The 18,324-nt window shown below is 37.2% G+C and overlaps 1 protein-coding gene across 1 annotated transcript; it reads right to left on the minus strand.

Annotated features, from left to right (window-relative positions):
- Nucleotides 1-391: 391 nt before the first annotated feature.
- Nucleotides 392-5,285, minus strand: LOC138858275 (uncharacterized). Its single transcript, XM_070112777.1, has 4 exons — nucleotides 4,253-5,285; nucleotides 3,236-4,199; nucleotides 2,285-2,648; nucleotides 392-631 (listed from the first exon to the last, which is right to left on the minus strand). Exons 1-4 carry the CDS (start codon nucleotides 5,283-5,285, stop codon nucleotides 392-394), a joined length of 2,601 nt encoding a protein of 866 aa, XP_069968878.1.
- Nucleotides 5,286-18,324: the final 13,039 nt, after the last annotated feature.

The raw sequence follows: 18,324 nt of genomic DNA on the forward strand, positions 1-18,324 counted from the left end.
CGACCATTATCTTCTTTTGAACGCCGACGATAAACTGGATATCTGGAGCTTAGACTTTTATTCGTTGTTACGCCTGAAAATGCAAAATTAAATGAATTGTTAATGGAAACCAATAATAGTAATAATTAGTGTGTGAATATTGTACCTGAAATTGGATCGACCATCTTCAACATGATGTCGTACCCGTCTTGCCCTTGCCAATAAATGATTGGATATTGTAACGCATCGTTCAAACGATGTGTCTCGTTTACACGATGCATGATATTGCTTCTTCGCTGAACGAAAATGTCACGCGATTTAGTTAGATCGCCAACAATAATTGCAGCAACATCATTAACGGTGGGTGCATTGAATCTTCGCACATGTTCACCTGTTGGAGTACAATCCGCTCTTATGACAAATTTGTTCGTTCCAATGCTGTTTTGAACATATTAACCACAGCATTATTAGCGTGTAAAAATGATTGCAACTGTTCAATAATTCGTCTCTTTAATTGTTGTGTTCCCTGTATATTGCTCCGCACATTCAGCTGATCAACCATCGACGAAATTAAATATATTTGCAGAAATTGATGCGGTTCATCTGGTGTTGGCACCATTGAACCATGCAAATGATACATTTGTCCTTGTATCTGTAATTGCAAACAATCATTTGTTAAAGAATACGGTGTAACTTCTGATCGTGTGATGGTGTAGTGTGTGGTGTATATGTAGTTGTTATGTGTTGCAATTTATTGTGTTGGTGTGAATGATCGGTTATGTGTGTTGTATCTTAACCTTGCAAGTCGGCATGAAGCCGCCTTCTCGATTGATATTAGCTCCAAAGGAAGTCATGCGAAAGCAGTTATTGTATTCAAGGATGTGTTGAAGAAAATGGCTGGAATCGGGATCACTTCCATCGAACAATGGTCTCAGTGGTTCTGGTGGTGTAAGTAATGGATCCAGTTTGACTTTTCCACTTGCGCAGCACAATCCAGCCGTTTCTCTTTTGAAATTTAACGCATTGCAATATCGGCATATAGTCGTCATTGATCCAATATCTAAATTTTCATCATAACTGTAGTTCGCAGTGGGATCATATTGGAATGCCAAGCGATTGTATGAAGCTAATGATCTTCGTGTGTTCACGCGTTGTCTCAATCGGGCATGTTCTCTTATTACATTTTGTCTTTCTACGCTTAAGTTCTGTGAATACACTTGTTACTGACTTGCATGTCTTGTGCGACGGCCGATGTTTGCACGTCGTCCTCTAGGCATTTTGGACTATGGACAGAGTAGTGAATTTAACCTCAAATGCACGATCCACATAATTTACACAGTTCAACTTACCACCTGTGTATAAAAATACACGTTATTGATTTGATGGTTTCCAATTGAAATGTTAGGAAACGAATAACTTATTTTTTTAAAGTTTTTTTTCACAATTTCAAGTGAACACAATACCGGTTTGTCACATGAAATTAAATGAGCAGAGAACAATGAGTAGCTGTCAATCAATGTATCACGCACCGGCGCCATCTACTTAAAATATTGGTTTGTAGTACATGCTATGTATCAGAGATGGCGCTGTATGTGAAAAAAGATTTTCCCGCTTTTCTGTTGAAATTTTTCCTGAATTTTCTTTGCTATAAACCTCACGGAGCCCGAGACCTTTCCAACGAATGCGACACCGTGGAAATCGGTTCTTGCGTTCTGGAGTTATAGCCTCAGTAAGGGGGGAAGTCTACTATTTATATAGTAGACTAGCAAACCCGGCAAACTCCGTTTCGCCACCAGATGGCTTTGTTTTATGTAACATTTCGTCTGGTAATTAAAAGATGAAGAAAAATTTTTTTTTTGTTTTATATTCAAAAAGAAAACATTTTATTTCATTTCACAGCAGTAAGGAATTCATTTCGATGACAAAAATGAAGTGTTATTTAGTTGAAATTCTCTAAGTAAATGAACGTGAATCCAAAGTGAATACTGAATCGAAGCGTTATACGTGTCCGCATATTATCCGTTTCATTGAAGTGCTCTCTGGTAAACCACATTTTTTGTTTTTTGGTCTGATGTTAACACAAACAAAGCGGATGGTTTCCCAACTCGTGAATACGCCACGTATATCTGCCTATGTGAAAAACAATAATTTTCTAAATTTATCCCGCAAACACTACTCGATTGACCTTGCGACTTGTTAATTGTCATTGCGAACGCAAGGCGAACGCAAGGCGAACTGAAAATTGCAATCGCTTGAAGTCAAACGGAAGATCAGTCGGAATCATTGGTATTCGAGGAATACATACATTTTCACCTGCGTACTTGCCGTTAATAATGGTTGCCTCAATCAAATTCGGCATAAGTCTTTTTACCGACAGTCGAGTACCGTTGCAAAGTCGCGGTGGATTCAAATTACGCAATATCATAATAACTGTACCAACTTTGAGTTGCAAATCATGTGGTGGAAATCCTTGTAACTCCAGAGGGTTCAAAAACTCCGTTGGATAATTTACTACATCATCGGGATTTGTTATGGAATCAACGGATTTGTATGTCACCAAATCGGTAGCAATTTTTGATTGAATGGTGAAATTTAGTGCCTGTACATCATTATTCTTTGCGGCAAGAATTGCTCGTTGACTCAACCAAGCATGATTCTGATAATTCTCACTAATGTTTGGGAAAACATTTTCAATAAGAGCTAATTGAGAGTCTACAAATCGGCAAAAGTCGTTGGTAAGAGTAATTAATCCAGATGTCGCATCAACTGGGACTTTCCCATTCCTAAAGCTAACAATTGTTTGGAAAATTGTTCCGCACTTTGATCATTTTGAAGTTGAACTCTCATATTAGTGGTTAGCGATAATGTTTTACGGTATTCCATAAGGGTGATGCCTTCAGGCAAGCATTCAATTCATCTGCAGGCGTTCCACGGGGAATTACTGGCAACGGCTGCCTGAAATCGCCTGCCAAAAATACCATCAAGCCGCCAAAGATGTTGTTATTTCGCCGAAGATCCTTCAGTGTGAAGTTAAGTGCTTCAAGTGACTTCTTATGTGCCATTGTGCACTCATCCCAAACAATGAGCTTGCATTGCATCAACAACTTTCCCATTGCACTGGATCGGGAAATATTGCATGTTGGAGTATCAATTGTTTTTAAATTGAGTGGCAACTTAAGCGCAGAATGTGCAGTACGGCCGCCATCAAGAAGAGTCGCCGCAATTCCAGATGATGCTAACGCCAAAGCTATGTCACATCTTGATCGAATAGTGGCCAAAATCAATGATGACAAATGTTTTCCCTGTTCCTCCAGGTGCGTCCAGGAAGAATAGACCACCAGTATTATTGTCCACCGCTTGCATTAATATTTTGTATACTTGTTTTTGCTGTTCATTCAGCAACGGCACATTATTTCGAACGAATTCCTGCAATGTATCAACATTGTATTGCAGCTCTCGATTTAATTCTTGGTTGAATGCATCATGCATCGATCGATTTGGCGCAATCATTCCTACTTCAATCAGTAGCTTGTTTGCAATAGTCAAGCATTGATCCTCAATCAGCTTCAATCCTTCATTGTAGATTTGATCGGTTATTTGGATGTCAGGATTATTCGTTTGGATGCGCAAGCGATGCAAGATATCTTCACATATGTCGTCTTTGTATTTGTTCCATAACTGAATTGGTTGCGAAGGAAAACATGTGGTGATGATAATTGCGAACAGCGTTCGTATTTGGTACGCATTTGATGAAACAACTGAATCCGCAAGTGTTAAATCCCAATGAGAATCGTTCTCCAGCAAACCCAATAGTTGACATGCTTCTCGATATGTTTGGCATTGGTGGCCATTCACAGTTTTCAAATGCGTAAATGATTTTGGTCCACGTACATTTACCAACAGCAGTCGCAAATAAAAACATTCATCATTTCTAGGATGAACAGTATACATGCGACCTAGTGCATCAGCGGAAAACAGATGTTGCCAATCTGGAACTGGGGTTCCTTGTTTGCGACGTTTGAATTTCTTTGTTGATTGATTCCTAGTGTAATACTTGGGCATTTCAACGTACATCAGCGTCACTGCGAAGGGATCTGCTTCACACATTGCAAAGAAGCTAGTCAATGTTGTCGACAGTGGTCTCTCAGCTCGTTGTGCCGCATTAGCCTCAGTGAAGTAAACTCTTTGGCCATTTTCCAAATGCACTGCTAAATATACAACTGTGGGATATCTTTCATGAATTTGAAATGAGAACACAGTGCTTCATTAGTACTGACGTATCTGCCCATTTCGAAGTTGCTGATTTCGTCATTCGCATTTTCCGACGCAATACCAAACACAGCCATATCGCTGCCTTTTGTGACGTACTTGCACAAATATTTGATTGATTTGGCCGAATGACAACTCTCAACGTTTGCATGTGTTTTGAAAATACGTGATAGCAGTGGGCAATATGGTTCAATGAATTCATTTCCGATCTCAATCTCTTGATTTTGAACTTTAACTTTGATAGTTCGACCATTATCTTCTTTTGAACGCCGACGATAAACTGGATATCCATCGTTCCCTGTGACTATTTCGGTAACTAACGGTCGCGGATATCGTTTAGTGCACTTTCCATCAGCCATGCAAGGCGATATTGGATTTAATGCACCGCACGGTCCATGAACCATCTGTGTCGTCACACTGTCGTGTAGATGGGGATCAGTGACTGGATCAGGAATTTCAGCTGATATGATGTCATCTACTTCATTTGAATGTAATTTGTTCAGCAACCAAATTAGGATATGAGCATGCGTTAGTCCACGCTGCTGCCATTCCACCGAGTACGAATAACAACGTGTGTCACCAAAAACTTGATACTTAGTAAGCACATCCATCATAACCTTGAGTTTTTGCTGAAATACTCTGCCGATTATGTCATGGCGATCTTGCGGTTTTTGGCCCGGTTCCAACTCACGTTCAATTTCCGTCCACTTTGGATTGTATGTGAGCGTAATAAATAAATCCGGAGTTCCATAATTTCGCACGTACGTCATAGCGTCTTGAGCGTATTCGTGCATGTGGCGAGGGCTTCCGATATAAGATGATGGGAGAATCGTCAGACGTCCAATATTCTGAACATCACCATCTGAATGAATAGCATCACGCAAGTGTATATAGTCCTCAGATCGTAGCTTTGCCTGATTGAATCGGATGAACGCTAAACGTTCGGTCTCGACTTTGACATACATGTCGACAGCGAATTGCTGGAATAGCCGACGGCACTTCAGAATGACATTCTCCTCATGTGTGCGAATACGCATAGTAATTCATTGCGCTTAGATTTTTATTCGTTGTTACGCCTGAAAATGCAAAATTAAATGAATTGTTAATGGAAACCAATAATAGCAATAATTAGTGTGTGAATATTGTACCTGAAATTGGATCGACCGTCTTCAACATGATGTCGTACCCGTCTTGCCCTTGCCAATAAATGATTGGATATTGTAACGCATCGTTCAAACGATGTGTCTCGTTTACACGATGCATGATATTGCTTCTTCGCTGAACGACAATGTCACGCGATTTAGTTAGATCGCCAACAATAATTGCAGCAACATCATTAACGGTGGGTGCATTGAATCTTCGCACATGTTCTCCTGTTGGAGTACAATCCGCTCTTATGACAAATTTGTTCGTTCCAATGCTGTTTTGAACATATTAACCACAGCATTATTAGCGTGTAAAAATGATTGCAACTGTTCAATAATTCGTCTCTTTAATTGTTGTGTTCCCTGTATATTGCTCCGCACATTCAGCTGATCAACCATCGACGAAATTAAATATATTTGCAGAAATTGATGCGGTTCATCTGGTGTTGGCACCATTGAACCATGCAAATGATACATTTGTCCTTGTATCTGTAATTGCAAACAATCATTTGTTAAAGAATACGGTGTAACTTCTGATCGTGTGATGGTGTAGTGTGTGGTGTATATGTAGTTGTTATGTGTTGCAATTTATTGTGTTGGTGTGAATGATCGGTTATGTGTGTTGTATCTTAACCTTGCAAGTCGGCATGAAGCCGCCTTCTCGATTGATATTAGCTCCAAAGGAAGTCATGCGAAAGCAGTTATTGTATTCAAGGATGTGTTGAAGAAAATGGCTGGAATCGGGATCACTTCCATCGAACAATGGTCTCAGTGGTTCTGGTGGTGTAAGTAATGGATCCAGTTTGACTTTTCCACTTGCGCAGCACAATCCAGCCGTTTCTCTTTTGAAATTTAACGCATTGCAATATCGGCATATAGTCGTCATTGATCCAATATCTAAATTTTCATCATAACTGTAGTTCGCAGTGGGATCATATTGGAATGCCAAGCGATTGTATGAAGCTAATGATCTTCGTGTGTTCACGCGTTGTCTCAATCGGGCATGTTCTCTTATTACATTTTGTCTTTCTACGCTTAAGTTCTGTGAATACACTTGTTACTGACTTGCATGTCTTGTGCGAGGGCCGATGTTTGCACGTCGTCCTCTAGGCATTTTGGACTATGGACAGAGTAGTGAATTTAACCTCAAATGCACGATCCACATAATTTACACAGTTCAACTTACCACCTGTGTATAAAAATACACGTTATTGATTTGATGGTTTCCAATTGAAATGTTAGGAAACGAATAACTTATTTTTTTTAAGTTTTTTTTCACAATTTCAAGTGAACACAATACCGGTTTGTCACATGAAATTAAATGAGCAGAGAACAATGAGTAGCTGTCAAACAATGTATCGCGCTCCGGCGCCATCTACTTAAAATATTGGTTTGTAGTACATGTTATGTATCAGAGATGGCGCTGTATGTGAAAAAAGATTTTCCCGCTTTTCTGTTGAAATTTTTCCTGAATTTTCTTTGCTATAAACCTCACGGAGCCCGAGACCTTTCCAACGAATGCGACACCGTGGAAATCGGTTCTTGCGTTCTGGAGTTATAGCGTCAGGAAGGAAAACCCGACTTATTTTTAGATAGTAGATAACAATAATATTAAAGCCGTGTTAACCTGTATATGATAAAATCGGTGGTGGGAAAATTGTGGAATTAGTCAGCCATGTTTAAATGCATTCGCACCATAGATACTAGTTTGGCTAGTAGTAACGCTACACAGTTCAAGTCGTAATAGACTTATTACTTTTAAAGGACCTACTTTTGTTTTTGCTACTAGTAAGTGGCTTGTGGTCGCAATCTCGCTTTGTGTGCGTACGTATACAGAAGCCGTGTAGTTCGACTTTGTGCTCTGGGGCATAGTTTACCCATCGAGGGATTTGTATCTGTGAGATATCATTTAGATTGCTCGCAAACTGGGACCACTTTTCTAAACGAAATGGTTTTATTTGTTCATCGCAATCGGTTCCATCTATCCATAATTCTTGTATTAGTATTTTGGCTTGTATCATAATTGGCGAAAGCAATCGCGCGGCGTCGAAAGGTATTGCCACAGAGAATAAAATTTGTCGGTTTGTTATGGCGGATAATGCTGGTATTGACTCTGTAGTATATGAAGACTGGTCAGATATCGCATTCCATTGTATCCCCAAAGTTTTGGTTCTAATTTCCTTTTCGAATTTAAGGAAATTACAGTCCAACAGATATAAGTATGTCCTTTAAGATATTAGGGCGGTCCGCCATTATCTTTTTGAAGACAACTCCGACCTAAATATTATAATTCAGCCACTAATTACCCAACTGAATTTTTAGACTCCTTGGATGTGCCTGGTTTACCTCCGCACAATTTGCAGCTTAGGGTTGGCTCGACAGTGATCATGATTAGAAATTTAAACCAACCAAAACTGTGCAATGGAACACGTTTGGTGATAAGAAAACTGATGAGCAATGTGATTCCCGCGTTGATATTCAAAGAATTTTAAAGAAATTTAGAGACGAGGAAGTTCTTATTCTTATTTAAATGCCCTTTGAATTTAAACGAATTCAATTCCCGATTCGTCTTGCCTTCGCCATGACGATTACCAAATCACAGGGTCACGTGGCATGTTTACGTGTCGGTAAACCATCCGCTTTATTTGTTCTTGCGCCTGGCAAAAAAACAAAGAATGTCGTTTGCCACAAGTTGCTTGAATGAAAAGAGTTAATCCGAGTGCATCACATGCTACACAACATACTTTATTTTAATCTTTTTTTTTCTGACACGTGTTTGAAGTACTTTATTTTAATTTGTATTCTCTTTCTGTATGTATTGTTGATCATAATTAAATACTTTTATATATCTACCTATGTTCATATTTACTTTGTATCATTGTATTATCTTCATCAGAGCCTAAATTAGTTCAGCTAAAAGATAACACGACATTAATTGACTGTTAGGCAGTACGAAGTTCGCCGGGTCAGCTAGTATATATTGTATATATTATATTAACAAATTATTGATTGCCTTAACTTATGCGCTTACATTTGTATACATATACTCACAACAACCACAAACTAAAAATTAAAGTTCAAGTATTTACGTTCAACGAATTTGCGACAGTAGCCCTTAGGCTTAATAAAGCAACTAGCGGGACTGCGTAACAACAAGTAAGCTAAAGACACAATAACAATTAAAGCTAGAATTTACAGCAAAAAGACAAAAATACAAACATACATATACATTCAATCGGCAAATAATACGCAAATTGCATTTACCGATAAACCTTATAAATAAAAATTATCTTATATATTTACATATATAATTATATCCGAATATATTGACATAAGCGCCAGCAGAGGAGGCCGATGAAAACGAAGATGATATCGATATTGAAAACTCGGATGGGGAGGATGATGATTTGAACAACATTGCGGGAAACAGTGTTGAAAATTCATATTTAGAAGAAAAAGACGATGACATTTTATCATTGAAGAAATTTTCCGAGCATACCGGAGTCGCTTTCATCCCTTACTTGGAGAAATCTTATCCAAATGTTTACAAGAGTATCGATCATCCACAGGAAGACATACGTAACGTGTCAATTGACGCATTGAGCTCCTTCATTGTGGCTCTACACAAACTACAAGATTTGCAAGACGTTCCCAATGCTATTGCAATCTTGATACCCAAATTAGGCCAAATTGTGCATGAAGAAGTTTCTGTTGTGTTGTCTGCACTTGTAGATTTGAGTGATCTTTTGAAAAAGTTGAAACAAATCTATTTACCAACGGTTGAACTTCGTGATGTAGTCTTCTCTTGTATAACAGAAATGCTCCAGGGCAAGGTCGCTTGCCAGTTTGACGAGTCTACTGGAGATGAAGACGAAGATGCTGAGGAGAGTGAATAGGATGAGGCTATCGTAGAGTGTGCTGCCAATATACTTGGTTATTTATGATCCTTCGAGCCAGAACGGAACAAACAACGAAAGCAAGGCGAAATCAGGCACACAATATACAAGTAAAAGCTTTCAGTTAATTTTCTTATTAGCTGTTTTTATTCTATCATTCTTTGAAAATCATCTGCCAGGTGAGGTAGTACGGAGAATATTAGTGCAATTCACATAACGTTTTGCAAATAATTATATGCAAAAAGTAGAAATTGCGATACATTTCTTTGTATTACGTGTGAGTTCGGTTATAAGTGCGTCTAAAAAAACGAAGGAACATAAAGCAGTTGGTGCAAAGCCAAATAAGCAAATAATTGGCAACTCGGAATAAGAGTCTTCGGGAACAAAAAGAAATTTTTGGAATCCAAAATGCAGCAAATAATCCAAATTATTACAAATTTTCTTTCTTCGGCTAACGGTGTAATCAAAAAGGCCACCGCTGATTTACAGGAGGCCTACAAGCGTTCTGAGACTGTACCAGCTCTTTGCGAAATTGCCGTCTCGACAATGAAGCCACAGGTGCGTCAATATTCTGTTGCACTACTTAAGAAGCATTTTGCGAAACTGCGTCAATGGAACAAAGTGCAGGTTGAGCAACAGCAAATTATTAAGCAGGGTATGCTTTATGCCCTCATGCAGGAGCAGCAAAAGTCTGGGCGTAAAGCAATTGCTCAATTTGTTGGTGTTTTGGTGCGTCGCGAAGCCAAAGAGTTTGACTCATGGATGACCGAAGTGCTAAAGTTCACCTACAGCTACTGCTCTTCTACCGATCCTAAGCAAAGCGAGCTAGGTTCGTCTTCATTTCCTATTTTGGCTGATGCGGCCTCTGATCAATTTTTGCAGCACATGGAATCGGTTTCATATTGGAATGGAATGTTCACTGCTGCAGTGGTGACCACCGAAGCAACTGGCAACATGGCTACACCTGTTATTTTCAACATTCTAATTAATATGACTTCTTTGGTGCCGTTCACATTGGGCCACAGAACAGCCGAACAAAAGTTGCAGAAGTCCATACCGTTAATTGGAAATCCCTTCAAGCATTTGCTGGGCAGACTGAGGTCGACCAATTCAGATGGCATTCAGTTGGCAGATTTAAATGCTAAATTGCTGAACAATCACATAAAAATGTTGTCGAAGTTGTTCTTGGAGGCAGCAAGTAATGCCCTATTTGATAGCGCTATGCGCATAAAAGTCGCGGCTTACGTTGGCTGGGTCGTTCGCTTAAAGAAAAAACTGATTTTCAAACGAAAGTTGATCGAGCCCATAATTTGAATTTTTTTTCAATTTGATGGCAACTGAACCCGAAAACGAAGACGATGATGAAGAATACTTTTTGGGTGAAGACAACACGAATCCGATGACAACGGCTACTCAAACAATGGACCTTGCACTGAGCGTGCCACCAGAGAAATTGACTCCGCCATTATTGCACCTTTTGGAGCCCGAATTGCAGGGTCAGGACCCACTTCCACGTTCTGTTGCCTACTTAGGCATGGCCGCTACAACCGAAGGATGCTCGGAGGCTACTTGCAACAAATATCTCGAAACCATGCGCCGGAACATCTTTCGGTTTGAGCACCCGCTTTCCCTAAATTCATTTCGTTTTTATCAATTGATTTTACTAGCGGTGAGTGAAATCGAAATTAATTTCGAACTTGGTTATTATGGTGGTATGGCTAAATGACCACTCATTCCCCATCATCATAAGACACTGTCACACCACATTTACCACATCAATTCACATCCATATCACCACGCCTACCGCCCATACATTCCACATCACTACACCATGCACCAACACGCACACATATACAACATCGCCACGATCACACTACCATAAAGCCATCAATCAATAGATATATAAGGGACTACAAAAGGATCCCATACGCTTCTTTTTAGCATCGATTCGCTTACGAGAGGACATCTTTCGGTTCGAGCACCCGCTTTCCCAAAATTACTTCGTTTTTACCGACTGATTTTACTAGCGGTGAGTGAAATCAAAATTAATTTCGTACTTGGTTATTTATGGTCCTTCGAGTCCTAGTGAACGGAACTATTTAAACATAAAAGAAAAAATAATAATAATTAAATAACGTGAACAAAAACTAACAGCGTGAACAAAAAATAATGTGACAAAAACTGAACAAATAGTGAAAAATAACCGGTTCATTTATTAGAAAACAAATAAAAAAAAAAACCCGTGGAGTGACAAAAACTGAACAAAAAAAAACCAAAAAGGTACAGTGACAGTTCTTGGAAAAAAAAAGTGCATAAAGAAAATAAATGTACGTATATATAAGTATATACATACATATGCCAAAAGCGAATTTGAGAGTTGAGTGACCGAACATATGTTCGAACACATAAACACACATATATAACATAAAAGAGGAAAAGCGGATAAACATATTAAATGTCCCAAAAAACAAAAACATAAAATGAAAACATACTTAAACACAAAAATAAACGGGCGCGAAACCAAAAAACAAAAAATCGAAACGCGGCGCGAATCCCAAAAATATACATAAAAACCAAAACATTAATAATCAAATATCATAGGTGGCAACACTTCAAGCTCTTAAGCTGCAATTCTTTTAGCTGTGTACATTTGTGTTTTTATTTTAAAAAATTCTCGAAGTTTAACTAATTTTTATTACCGTGTTAATACAAATTTTTAGTGATTAAACTCTCAGTTTCATGATAAGTATTTTATGTTTTGTTTTTTGCGGTATTAAAAAGTTTAAACTTTCCAATTTTTGGTGCCGAGTCACCCTTTCTTTCATTTTGTTTTATTTTATTATATTTTCTCACTTTGTTTATCTTATCTACTTCTTTATTCACAGCTGTGTTGCGTTTAGCTTTTTATTTGTTACAGTGCTTCTAAAACTGCTCGCTATATTGCTTCTTCAAATTGTCTTGGTTTTAAACTTTGATAAAAAAAAATTGTTCTGAATTGAATTTATTATTATTAATATTAATATATTCTTAATTGAATTTATTATTAATAATATTTTATTAACACACTAATTTATTATTAATCTATTAAATTTTGTTCTACCTACTCTTTTATTTGATCTTCATTGTTGTGGTTTATTATGTCTTGTAACTTCCCCAATTGTAACATTAAAGGCGAGTCAGATCGCTACGTTTCATGCTGGCTTTGTGATGGGCTTGCCCATATTAAATGTGCTGGACTGACTGGTAGAATCTTAGATTCTATTATCGACTGTAAGGGATTGCGTTGGTCCTGTTTAAATTGTAGATCTATTGAAATCGATCTATTTAAAGTTTATAGGGAGACACGCAATGGCTTTAACGAAATCGGTCGTGATCTTGTAACCCTCACTGAAAAATTTAGGCACTATGAAAAATTGTTCAAATCTTTTAAGTGCCTGAATGATTCTCACGAATCCTCTAAACCTGCTCCTAAGCGTAAACGTCCTTCCGATGAAGTAACACTTAGTTCTTCTGTTCAGAAAAGAACGTCTCCTCCCAATGACCTAATAAATCTCTCTTCTCCTTGCCCTCAAGGTGATAAGCCGTCAACTTCCAAAGAGCTCAATTCCCCAAAAGCTCTATCTAATAGTAATAAGTGTCTCACAATTCCAGAGGCTCCCGCTATTAACTTAGTAGCATCAGTTAATAACTTAATAGTTATTCCACCTAAAAAGTCTATATTTATTTCGAGACTTGCCAAAGATACCTTGGTGGAGGACATTAAATCTTACATTTCGTCACGTTTAAAAATCGATGATATCAATATACGTAAATTTAACTTCAATTATGATAGAAGTATATCATCGTTTAAAATAGACGTATCTCTTGAAACATTCAAAAAGATCTTAGATAGTTCATTCTGGCCACCTGGGACTTTTGCATTTATTATCAAAATGTTAAAGGTCTTAATACAAAATTTACCGACTTGTATTTAAACAGTTCCAATTTTAATTTCAATATTATATAATTGGATTTACAGAAACATTTTAAAAACCTCACATATTTGATAATGAGATTTAAAACAGCAAATTTCAAGTTTTTAGATGTGATCGACTGAACAGAATCGGTGGAGGTGTTCTATTTGCCGTGCATTCCTCTATCCCATCTGAAAATATTCTTGTTCCAGGGACCGACTCATTTGAATTTAAATGTATTAGAGTATACGTTAATAGTTGCTTTATTTATTTAACCCTATCTTATATACCACCCCATTCCGGCTTATCTGTATACATGCAGCATGCTTCTTTAATAAATAGTGCTACCTCGATGGCAAATAATGCAGATTCAATAATTGTATTAGGTGATTTCAATTTACCGTGTGCTTCGTGGAAACCATTCGATGACTATATCGTGCCGATTTGCAATCGGTCATGTTTTAATGAGTTTTTCGAAAAAATGTCCGAGTTGGGTCTGAACCAAATTAATTTGATTCCGAATAAATTTGGTAAATGCTTAGATTTAGTATACGTTGATACCTCCGCAAAGTGTTCCGTTATTCAGAGTAATCCTCTTGTTCTACCAGAGGACTCATATCATCCTGCTTTGGAAATATCTGTCGAAATCTCAGGCATTGTACGGGATAATAATCATCAAACTTCGTGCTTCTGTACTCGGTTTAACTTTGCAAAAGCTAATTTAAAAAAATTAAATATAGAACTTTCTACAATAACATGGCCTAATTATAATGGTGACATTGAATTGAGTGTCTCTCATTTTAATAATATTATTATGAAATTATTTGAAAAGTATGTTCCAATAGTAATTGTTAACAAAAACAAAAGTATAAGTCCGTGGTTTTCGAAAGAGTTATATAAATTGAAAAACAGAAAAACTCGAGCCTTTAAACATTTTAAAAAAACCGGTTCACTTGTCGACTATTCTAAATATTCGCTATTGCGTCGACAATATTTTTTTGACCTAAATACGGGCGCGAGATTAACAACAAAATATATATGCAGCAGCAAAAACACAGGGAGAGAGATGCACAACAGGCATCGTAAAAGCTGGCGATAAGGCAAAAAGAGAAAACTACAAAATCCTCAAAAAAAACACACACATCTATTCTCCCCAAAACCCCCTTGAGGTGAGACAAAGAAAGTGTATCGTTTTAATTTTTTTTATTAATTATATATGTATGTTGTAAATCCTGTATACTGTTAACGTTAACGGAAAATTCCTAAAAATTGATATATAAAAAAAATAAAAAATCCGGTGAATATACTTATATACATATGTACTTATATAATACTATATTTACATATATATGTGTATATATGTATTTTATATTAACAAACTATTGATTGCCTTAACTTATGCGCTTACATTTATATATATTATATATGCACACAACAACCACAAAAGAAAAAATAAAAGTTCAAGTATTTATTTGCAACGAATTTCCGGCAGTACCCCTTAGGCTTAATAAAGCAATTAGCAGAACTGCGTAACAACAATTCAGCTAAAGGCACAATAACAATTAAAGCTAGAATCTACAGTAAAAAGACAAACTACATACATATACATTCAATCGGCAAACAATACGTAAATTGCATTTATCGATAAATCTTATAAATAAACATTCACTTTAAAAGAGGAGGCCATTTTAGCAATTAAGAAATTTGCCGAGTATACCGGAGTCGCTTTCATCCCTTACTTGGAGAAATCCTATCAAAATGTTTATAAGATGATCGATCATCCACAGGAAGACATACGTAAAGTGCCAATTGACGCATTGAAATTGTTAATTGTGGCTCTATACAAACTACAAGATTTGCAAGACGTTTCCAATGCTATTACAATTTGGATCCCCAAATTGTGTCAAATTGTACATGATGCCGAAGAAGTTCCTGTTGTGTTGTCTGCACTTGAAGGTTTGGGTGATCTTTTGAAAACGATCGGTTGAACTTCGTGATTTTGTCTTCTCTTGTATAATGGACGTGCTCCAGGGCAAGGTCGCTTACCAATTTGACGAGGAGCGAATACGATAAGGCTATCGTAGAGGGTGCTGGCAATATACTTGGTTATTTATGGTTTTCAACATTGTAACTGGTATGACTTATTTGGTGCCGTTCACACTGGGTCACAACACAGCTGAACAAACGTTGCAGAAGTCCATACCGTTAATTGTAAATCCCTTCAAGCATTTGCTGTGCAGACTGAGGTCGACCAATTCGTTTATGTTTTTGATATTCTCGAGAGTATGGCAGATTTAAATGCTAAATTGCTGAACAATCACATAAAAATGTTGTCGAAGTTGTTCTTGGAGGCAGCAAGTAATGCCCTATTTGATAGCGCTATGCGCATAAAAGTCGCGGCTTACGTTGGCTGGGTCGTTCGCCTTAAGAAAAAACTGATTTTCAAACGAAAGTTGATCGAGCCCATAATTTGAATTGTTTTCAATTTGATGGCAACTGAACCCGAAAACGAAGACGATGATGAAGAATACTTTTTGGGTGAAGACAACACGAATCCGATGACAAGGGCTACTCAAACAATGGACCTTGCACTGAGCGTGCCACCAGAGAAATTGACTCCGCCATTATTGCACCTTTTGGAGCCCGCCTTGCAGGGTCAGGACCCACTTCCACGTTCTGTTGCCTACTTAGGCATGGCCGCTATAGCCGAAGGATGCTCGGAGGCTACTTGCAACAAATATCTCGAAACCATGCGCCGGAACATCTTTCGGTTTGAGCACCCGCCTTCCCTAAATTCATTTCGTTTTTATCAATTGATTTTACTAGCGGTGAGTGAAATCGAAATTAATTTCGAACTTGGTTATTATGGTGGTATGGCTAAATGACCACTCATTCCCCATCATCATAAGACACTGTCACACCACATTTACCACATCAATTCACATCCACATCACCACGCCTACCGCCCATACATTCCACATCACTACACCATGCACCAACACGCACACATATACAACATCGCCACGATCACACTACCATAAAGCCATCAATCAATAGATATATAAGGGACTACAAAACGATCCCATACGCTTCTTTTTAGCATCGATTCGCTTACGAGAGAACATCTTTCGGTTCGAGCACCCGCTTTCCCAAAATTACTTCGTTTTTACCGACTGATTTTACTAGCGGTGAGTGAAATCAAAATTAATTTCGTACTTGGTTATTTATGGTCCTTCGAGTCCTAGTGAACGGAACTATTTAAACATAAAAGAAAAAATAATAATAATTAAATAACGTGAACAAAAACTAACAGCGTGAACAAAAAATAATGTGCCAAAAACTGAACAAATAGTGAAAAATAACCGGTTCATTTATTGGAAAACAAATAAAAAAAAACCCGTGGAGTGACAAAAAGTGAACAAAAAAAAACCAAAAAGGTACAGTGACAGTTATTGGAAAAAAAAGTGCAGTGTAATATAAAGAAATATACAAATATATATATATATATGTTATTTGTGTACATAAAGAAAATATATGTACGTATATATAAGTATATACATACATATGCCAAAAGCGAATTTGAGAGTTGAGTGACCGAACATATGTTCGAACACATAAACACACATATATAACATAAAAGAGGAAAAGCGGATAAACATATTAAATGTCCCAAAAAACAAAAACATAAAATGAAAACATACTTAAACACAAAAATAAACGGGCGCGAAACCAAAAAACAAAAAATCGAAACGCGGCGCGAATCCCAAAAATATACATAAAAACCAAAACATTAATAATCAAATACGGGCGCGAGATTAACAACGAAATATATATGCAGCAGCAAAAACACACACAAAAAAAAACACACACATCTATTTTCCCCAAAACCCCCTTGAGGCGAGACAAAGAAAGTGTATCGTTTTAATTTTTTTTATTAATTATATATGTATGTTGTAAATCCTGTATACTTTTAACGTTAACGGAAAATTCCAAAAAATTGACATATAAAAAAAATAAAAAATCCGGTGAATATACTTATATACATATGTACTTATATAATACTATATTTACAGATATATGTGTATATATGTATTTTATATTAACAAACTATTGATTGCCTTAACTTATGCGCTTACATTTATATATATTATATATGCACACAACAACCACAAAAGAAAAAATAAAAGTTCAAGTATTTATTTGCAACGAATTTCCGGCAGTACCCCTTAGGCTTAATAAAGCAATTAGCAGAACTGCGTAACAACAATTCAGCTAAAGGCACAATAACAATTAAAGCTAGAATCTACAGTAAAAAGACAAACTACATACATATACATTCAATCGGCAAACAATACGTAAATTGCATTTATCGATAAATCTTATAAATAAACATTCACTTTAAAAGAGGAGGCCATTTTAGCAATTAAGAAATTTGCCGAGTATACCGGAGTCGCTTTCATCCCTTACTTGGCGAAATCTTATCAAAATGTTTATAAGATGATCGATCATCCACAGGAAATCATACGTAAAGTGCCAATTGACGCATTGAAATTGTTAATTGTGGCTCTATACAAACTACAAGATTTGCAAGACGTTTCCAATGCTATTACAATTTGGATTCCCAAATTGTGTCAAATTGTACATGATGACGAAGAAGTTCCTGTTGTGTTGTCTGCATTTGAAGGTTTGGGTGATCTTTTGAAAACGATCGGTTGAACTTCGTGATGTTGTCTTCTCTTGTATAATGGACGTGCTCCAGGGCAAGGTCGCTTACCAATTTGACGAGGAGCGAATACGATGAGGCTATCGTAGAGGGTGCTGGCAATATACTTGGTTATTTATGGTTTTCAACATTGTAACTGGTATGACTTATTTGGTGCCGTTCACATTGGGTCCCAACACAGCTGAATAAACGCTGCAGAAGTCCATACCGTTAATTGCTAAATTTTTTCAAGCATTTGCTTTGCAGCCTGAGGTCGATCAATTTGTTCATGCTTTTGATACCCACTGCCACATTGTGTTTCCTACTTAGGCATGGCCGCTATAGCCGAAGGATGCTCGGAGGCTACTTGCAACAAATAT

The sequence above is a fragment of the Bactrocera oleae genome, chromosome Y (genome assembly GCF_042242935.1).
Source record: "Bactrocera oleae isolate idBacOlea1 chromosome Y, idBacOlea1, whole genome shotgun sequence".
Classification (NCBI taxonomy): domain Eukaryota; kingdom Metazoa; phylum Arthropoda; class Insecta; order Diptera; family Tephritidae; genus Bactrocera; species Bactrocera oleae.

Coding starts and splice junctions, on each gene's coding strand:
- LOC138858275 (XM_070112777.1), bottom strand. CDS start 5,285: ATGCGTATTCGCACACATGAGGAGAATGTCATTCTGAAGTGCCGTCGG. Junction 4,200..4,252: donor CGAAATGGGCAGATACGTCA/GTACTAATGAAG, acceptor GATATCCCACAG/TTGTATATTTAGCAGTGCAT. Junction 632..2,284: donor GCAAGTACGCAGGTGAAAAT/GTATGTATTCCT, acceptor TTGCAATTACAG/ATACAAGGACAAATGTATCA.